The sequence below is a fragment of the Carcharhinus amblyrhynchos genome, chromosome 2, assembly GCF_965287045.1.
Source record: "Carcharhinus amblyrhynchos chromosome 2, sCarAmb.v2.hapA, whole genome shotgun sequence".
Lineage (NCBI taxonomy): Eukaryota > Metazoa > Chordata > Chondrichthyes > Carcharhiniformes > Carcharhinidae > Carcharhinus > Carcharhinus amblyrhynchos.
The window spans coordinates 78826611-78834756 of record NC_137325.1 but is presented as its reverse complement, the minus strand read 5'-3'; the positions used below and the strand labels follow the sequence as shown (position 1 = coordinate 78834756).

General features: G+C 44.0%; 1 protein-coding gene across 1 annotated transcript in view; it reads left to right on the top strand.

Annotated features, from left to right (window-relative positions):
* Window positions 1-909: 909 nt before the first annotated feature.
* Window positions 910-8146, top strand: part of sem1 (SEM1 26S proteasome subunit) — a 29073-nt gene continuing 21836 nt past the window's right edge. Inside the window, exons 1-2 of the mRNA XM_080216689.1 lie at window positions 910-1033; window positions 7887-7980. Of these exons, the coding sequence (XP_080072815.1) occupies window positions 958-1033; window positions 7887-7980 (170 nt within the window). The 5' untranslated portion in view covers window positions 910-957. The remainder of the gene's footprint in view (window positions 1034-7886; window positions 7981-8146) is intronic.

Below are 8146 nucleotides of genomic sequence, written 5' to 3'. Positions count from 1 at the left end.
CTTCAAACCCTGGTCCAGGGTTTGAATCCAGCCTTTGGTTACTGTCTGTGTGGAGTTTGCACATTCTCTCTGTGTCTGCGTGCGTTTCCTCTGGATGCTTTGGTTTCCTCCCATAGTCCAAAGATTAGATGGATTGGCCATGCTAAATTGCTCTTTAGTGTCCCAAGATGTGTAGGTTAGGTGGATTAGCCATGGTAAATGTGTGGGGTAATGGAATGGGGTGGGGGGGGCCTGGGTAAGATGCCTTCAGAGAGTAAATGCAGACTTGATGGGCCGAATGGCCTACTTCAACACTGTAGCGATTCTAAATTGGCAATCACCTGTGTAAAAGGCTATCCAAGAGAAGTGCTGTGAACAGCCTTGCGAAGGCCATGGTTGGGTGTCTTCAGTGTCAATGATCAATTTGTCAATTTTATTGAAGAAGCTGTTCCCACTGTGCACTCATCTGGTGAAATGCTGTCATGTCAGGGAACCATTCCATGGGCAGAAAATCCAGGATTTAGGGACAAAGCAGTGCTTAGTTACCCGCTTAAAAATCTCAACTTATTTACCTGACAGATCCAAGCAGCTTGGCTTCTCTCATTCAATCCCACCCAGAGAAAGCCGGAAGAGGCCAGTATCCCAACTCACCATCAATTTCAGTCATTTTTCCAGCCTCCTGGGTTATAAATTCATCTCCAATAGGTTGGGAAAATTCTGTCCAAATTATATCAAGAACAAAGATTTGCAAACGTTTTTCTTTAAATGATCATTGAAGCTTCATTGCAAGCTTAAAAATTGAAAAGTAAATAAAGATGCAATTCAGAAACACTTTATTAAAAAGCTCAGAAACTCCCCTTTGTGAATTACATGTGGTGAAATATGGATAGTGTGAGAGTTACTTACTGTGACTCAGAGGGCGGGGCGGGTTGTCTCCGGCTCCTCCCTCAGTGCGCGCGGCGCGGCCATTGCTGAATCATGTCGGAGAAGAAGGCGCCGGTGGACCTGGGCTTGTTGGAGGAGGACGATGAGTTCGAGGAGTTTCCCGCAGAAGGTGAGCGCCGACCGCTCCCTGTGACCGCGATGGACGGACTTCTCCCGCCGGGTCTCAGCCGCCCTTCAGCCCGCACTGCGGCCTAGTCCAACTGACAGGCGGCCCATGGCCCCAGTGTGGCGGGGGGCCCGGGGGGGGGGGGAGGGAGAGAGTGAGGGGAGTGGGGACCGGGGGGGGGAAGAGAGTGAGGGGCGGGGAGTGGGGACCGGGGGGGGGGGGGGGTTGGAGAGTGAGGGGAACACCAGGGGGAATGCGGGGTTGGTGGAGGGGAACCGGAGGAATGTGGGGGGAGCAGGGGGAGTGTAGGTGGCCTGTGGGAGAAAGGGGTGTGCAGGGGGTGGGACTGGCCAGGGGGAGTGCGGAGGTGAGAGATGCCGGGTGGAGTGCAGGGGAAGGGGGTGTGGGGCGGAGGGGGCCATGGGGGAGTGCAAGAGGCTGAGGGGAGGATGTGGGAGTGCTGCCTGGGGGGGGTGGGGGGGTGGGGGGGGCAGCAAGAGGAGTGCTGTGCAGGGGAGCCTGGTAGGAAGAGTGCTGCGTGGGGGGGCGCGGTAGGGGGAGTGTGGAGGAGGGGGTGGTGGGGGGAGTGTGGAGGAGGGGGTGGTGGGGGGAGTGTGGAGGAGGGGGTGGTGGGGGGAGTGTGGAGGAGGGGGTGGTGGGGGGAGTGTGGAGGAGGGGGTGGTGGGGGGAGTGTGGAGGAGGGGGTGGTGGGGGAAATTGGGTGGTGAGTGCAAGGGAGGACCTGGGGTGGGGAAGGTGACAGGGGTCTGGTGTGGGGGTACGGGGTGTGCAGAGGGGATCTGGGGTGGGGAGTGCAGGAATGGAATTTGGGGTTGTGAGGGTGAGGGGGGAGTGGAAAAATTAATCTTTGTGGAGTTTGTATATTCTGCCCATGTTTGCTCTGTTTCCTCCCACAGTCCAGAAATATGCAAATTAGGTGGATTGGCCATGATGATTTGTTGTTCAGTGCCCCGGGATGCGTAGATGGATTATTGGGGTAAATATTTGGGTTACATGAATAAGTTAGTGGGTGGCCTGGATAAGATGCTCAGTTGGAGGGTTGGTGCAGATTCGATGGGCCAAATAGCCTCCTCCTGCATGGTAGAGATTCTAGGATTCTAACAGGGGATGTGACCTGGGGGAGTGATTGGGATGTGTGATGGGATATAGGGAGACTGCTCGGGGAATGGAGGAGAGTGGGGATATTTGGGGAATGGAGAGAGTGGGGATAGTGTGGGCAGCACGGTGGCACATTGGTTAGCACTGCTGCTCCACAGCACAAGTTGGGAATGGTGCAGTTCAGGTGGGCTTCAGCTGGAAGAGCAGTGGAGAGAGTGTGAACTGGCAGTGTGAAGAGGAGGGCCCCAGCCAGGATCTCTGTGTTATTAATAATGCCTGTATTGAAAAATGATAGTTCAGCTAATGTTTCATGACTCATTAAATAAAGAAACTAGGAGCAGGAGTCGGCCATTCAGTCCTTCAGGCCTGCTGCATCATTCAATATAGTCATGGCTGATCCTCTTAATGCATATTTGTCTTTCCTCCCCACATTCCTTGATGCCATTAAGAGCTAAAAAATTACCTAGCTCCAACATAGAAGGCTGTGAAGGTCGAGTTACTGACTGTAATAGAGAATTCCACAGGTTTGCTATCCTTTGAACAATTCTTTTGCCTTAATATTTACCATGGAGATTAATAAGGTAGGCATACTATTTGAAGAGATCAAGAAATTGAAGATGGCCTATCAATTATCATTCGTTTTTTTTTTGGCGGATGAAAGACCTGAACCAGATGGATTGCATCTGCATAGATTGCAGCTATGGAAGAGCAAGCAGAAGTAATATTGACTATATATCTATAAAATTATCAGAAAAGAAAATGTCAGAGTACTGGAGGATAGTTAATACTTCCAATCTTTTAAAAAAGAACGCACCTAGGGAAGTACAGACTAGTTCAATCTTGGTGATTGGAAAGTTTATGGAATCTTTACTCAATAACATCATTGAAAATAATTTAGAAACCAGAAATGTAATAAATTGGATTTCAAAGAGAAGGCCATGGTTGGTCAACGTTATTGAATTTTATTTTGAGGTAAGAGAAGGGCAACATGGGTAGCACATTTGGATTTTCAAAAGGGATTCATTATGCACTGCATAGTAGAAGCCTAGAACCATATAATTCCTTCAGTGCAGAAGTAGATAATTTGGCCCAACCAGCCTGCACTGAATCTCCAAAACAGCATCTTGCCCAGGCCCACCACCCACTCTACCCCCGTGACCCTGCATGTACACCATGGTTAATTCACCTAACCTACGCATTAGGGGACAATTTTGCATGACCAATCTAGTTAGCCTGCAGATCTTTGAACTGTGGGTGGAAACTGGAGCATCCACAGGAAACCTGCTCAGACACAGGGCGAACTTGCAAACTCCACACAATCACCCAAGACCAGGATCAGACTGTGAGGCATTGAAAGGCACTATGTAAATGCAAGTTTGCCTTTAACCTTATTCCATTTAATAGAAACATAGAAGGTAGGAGCAGGAGGAGGCCACTTGGCCCTTCAAGCCTGCTTTGCCATTCATTATGATCATGGCTGATCATCTGACTCAATAGTCTAATCCTGCTTTTTTCCCCATAACCTTTGATCCCCTTCGCCCCTACTGTTATATCCAGCCATCTCTTGAATACATTCGATGTTTGGCATGAATAATTCCTGTGGTAATGAATTCCACAGGCTCACCACTCTGAGTGAAGAAATGTCTCCTCGGCACCATCCTAAATGGTCTACTCTGAATCCGCAGACTGTGACACCTGGTTCTGGACTCCCCCACTATCGGGAACATCCTCCCACATCCACCCTGTCTAGTCGTGTTAGATACATCGGTCCCACCATCCTGAGAATGAGCCTGGTAAACCTTCGCTGCACTCCCTTGAGAACATGAATATCCTTCCTGAGAAAAGGAGACCAAAAACTTCACACAGTACTCCAGGTGTGGCCTCATCAAGGCCCTGAGTAATTACAACAACACGTCCCTGCTCCTGTACTCAACCTTTCGCAATGAAGGCCAACGTGCCATTTGCCTTCTTTACCACCTGCTGCATCTGCAAACTCACCTTCAATGACTGGTGCATAAGGACACCCAGGTCCTGCTGTACGCTCCCCTCTCCCAATTTACGGACATTCAGACAGTAATCTGCTGCCTTGTTTTTGCTTCCAAAGTGAATAACCTCACACTTATACAAATTACGCTGCATCTGCCATTGATTAGCCCACTCGCCCAACCTGTCCAGATCATTCTGAAGGATCTCTGCATCCTTGTCACAGTTCACCTTCCCACCAACTTGGTATCATCTGCAAACTTAGATGTTACATTTTGTTCCCGCATCCAAATCATTAATATATATTGAGAAAAGCTGGGATCCCAGCACTGATCCCTGTGGCACCCCACTAATTACTGCCTGCCAATTTGAAAAGCACCCATTAATTCCTACTCTTTGTCTCCTCTCTGCCAATCAATTCTCCATCCATCTCAATACACTTTCCCCAATCCCATGTGCTTTAATTTTGCTTGATAATCTCTTGTGCGGGACTTTGTCAAATGCTTTCTGAAAATGCAAATATCCCACATCTACTGGTTTCCCTTTGTAAACTCTACTGGTTACGTCTTCAAAGAATTCCAGCAGATTTGTCAAGCATGATTTTCACCTTCATAAATCCTTGCTGACTCTGTCTGATCCTTTCACTGCTTTCTAAATGCTGCACTTTAAAGTCCTTAATAATGGATTTGAGAATTTTCCCCACTACCAATGTTAAGCTTACTGGTCTATAATTCCCTGCTTTTCTCTCTACCTCCCTTTTTGAATATTGGAGTGACATTCATTACCCTCCAATCTGCAGTGACTGTTCCAGAGTCTATAGGATCCTGGAAGATGACCACCAATGCATCCACTATTTCTAGAGCCATTCCCTTAAGTATTCTGGGATTTATCCCATTTTAATCCTTTCCATTTTCTCAGCGCCATTTCTCTACTAATTTTGATCTCCCTCAGTTCTTCCCTCTCACTAAACCTTGCCTTCTCCAACATTTCTGATATTTGATTTGTATCCTCTTTTGTGAAGACAGAACCAAAGTATGTATTCAGTTGCTCGGCCATTTCTGTCCACTATTATATATTCCCCTGTTTCCATCTGTAAGGGAGACCTACATTTGTCTTTAACCTCTTTCTCTTCACGTATCTATAAAATCTCTTAGTATCTGTCTTTATTTTCCCTGCAAGCTTATTTTCGTACTGTATTATCCCCTTAATCCCTTGGTCCTTTGCTGAATTCTAAACTGCTCCCAATCCTCAGACCTATTGTTTTTCTTGGCCAATCTGTATGCTACTTCCTTGAATCGGATACTCTCTCTAATTTCCTTTGTAAGCCATATATTGACTCTCTTTCTTACCCATTTTGCTTTTTTGTCAGACAGGAATAAACGACTGTTGCAGTTCCCCGATGCATTCTTTGATGTTTGCCATTGCCTATTCACTGATCCATTTAAGTAACTCTCCCCAATCTATCAACTCACACTTCATATCCTCATAGTTTTCTTCATTAAGATTCAGTATCCTAATCTCCAAATCAACTACTACACTTTACATCCTGATTACATGGTAGAATTTTTTAATGGTCAGTAAACCCCAAAGGGTCTTGTACACCTAAATTGGCAATGATTCCCTTCTCGTTACACAGTACCCAGTTTAAGATGGTCTGCTCTCTAGTTGGTTCCTCCATGTATTGGTCAAGAAGACAATCCTGTATACCTTCCAGGAATTCCTTCTGTATGGTATTGTGGCTAATTTGATTTGCCCAATCTATGTGCAGATTAAAATCACCCATGATCAACGGTATTCCCTTATCACATGCATCTCTAATTTTGTGTTTAATGCCATTCCCAACATCATCACTGCAGTTTGCAAGTCTGTAAATGACACCCACTAATATTTTTTGCCCCTTGATATTTCTCAACTCTACCCATACAGGCTCGACGTTGTTAGAGCGAATATCCTTTCACATTAGTGTTAATTTCCTCTTTAATCAGCAGTGCCACTCCACCACCTTTTCCTTTATGCCTGTCCTTTCTAAATATTGAATACCCTGGGACATTCAATTCCCACCCCTGATTTATATTACTGTGCTATTTGCATTTAATAACATAGGCAGAATAAAAGCTCTTTTGATTCTGCTGTTGGTTAAAAATTACAAGTATTGCTGAAAATGCATTTTGTCGAATCTTTTCATCTTGCACTCATCAGGATAATCGCAAGAATATCAATGTCAGGGAAACAAATTTGTTGTATGAGAAGAGGGTGCTGATTGGATGATAAGTGGACTCTGGTAGAGGCATTGTCAAGGGAAATGTACCAATTAATGGTGACTGACCGTTAACTGCCAAGCATTGTTTGAAAATTTAAACCAGGCAGCTTGACTCTGATCAGGTATAAGCAAATGCACCACACAGGGCTCTGTTCTTTGCAGATGGAAAGAACATGTAATGCTTTGCACCTCTTTCAGCTAAATAAAATAAGTGATATCCATTCACTGGTTCATTCCTCAAGGCAGAGGCAAGTTACCTGGTTTAAAATTTTAAACAATGCTTGGTAGTTAACTGTCAGTCACAACTAACTGGCATATTCTTCAGCGCAGCACTTCTACCAATCAGCGCTCTCTTCTCATATAATAAAGTTGTTGTTTTCGTGATAGTATTCTTGCGAATATCCTGATGAGAGCAAGATGAAAAGCTTTGACAAAATATCTTTTTTCAGCAGTACCGAATTCTGTACTACCAAAAATGACTAACTTGATCCTGCAAACTTTGCTGTTCTGAGCTGAGTTAGCAAGGGGGAAAAGTTGACCAAAATAGATACTCTTGATCATTATCCAGCAACTCTTGCTGAAATTGCATCCGTGTACTAATAGTTAAGGTTGACAATAACTTGCATATCAAATCTGAACCTGATTACAAAGTCATCTGTGCAGAAGTTGAATTATCAAAATTTGCATTAAGTAACTTTGGATTAAAAGGATTTTGAACATTGAAAAGGATTTTTAACATTGAAAAGATTCCCAAAGTACTTTGGAATAAAAGGGAAAGAGAGGTCAACGTTTAATGGAGGAACTGAGACGTGATGGAAGACTTTATCAAAGAGATAATTATTCAGCAGTGTTTTAAAGACGGGGGGAATCTAAGCAGGAGGATCTAAGGAGGCAGGTTGAGAGTGGTGCTAAGGGGGTCGTAAATTGAAATATGGGAACTGGAGAATGTTCTTAGTTTGACCAGGTGCTTGTAATTGTGATTTGCGTGAGAATGGATGCTCATCAACCCCTCTATTATACCTGTCTCATTAACCATCTGGCAAAATATGCTGCTTCACTCTTTGAAATACAAACTGTCACAAATGGAGACCCAGGAAGAGAGAGATTTCTCAAAACTCAGTTTTTTTTTTCTGTTAGGTTGTGTGCACTTTATGTATCTAGGCAGATGTAAAGTATTTTCACCCCATAGCAACATAAGCTATATCTGTATTTTTTTGCTTCATCCTACCTAAATCCAGTTACAAAATATGATTTAAACCAATAAGGTAAAACATGATGGCAATACCAATTTGTAGAAATGACAAATCTTGCAGAATGACTTTTGTATTTTGATTTGAAATGGCTAAAGATCTTTAAAAGTAGCTTTTTTCTTGTTTTGTATTTTTTCCTGTTTTTCTGAGATAAAAATATATTTTTCTTTCATATTTAATTTGCAAGTGATTTATTTAAACAAGCAAAATTAACTTTGTTCTTATCAATTTATTTTGTTTATAGGCTGGACTGGGTTAGATGAAGATGAAGATGCCCATGTGTGGGAAGACAACTGGGATGACGACAATGTAGAAGATGATTTTTCTAACCAGTTAAGGTGAAGCTTGTTATTTAGTTTCTTGGCAATAACTCCATGTTGGGGACACGGGCCGAGGAAATTACTGGATCAGTCAAGAATGAAGGACCTCCGTATATTGCAAACATTAACGGAACTTACAGTTTTGAATAATGCAAGAGAAATAATTCAGGTAGCATCTCAAATA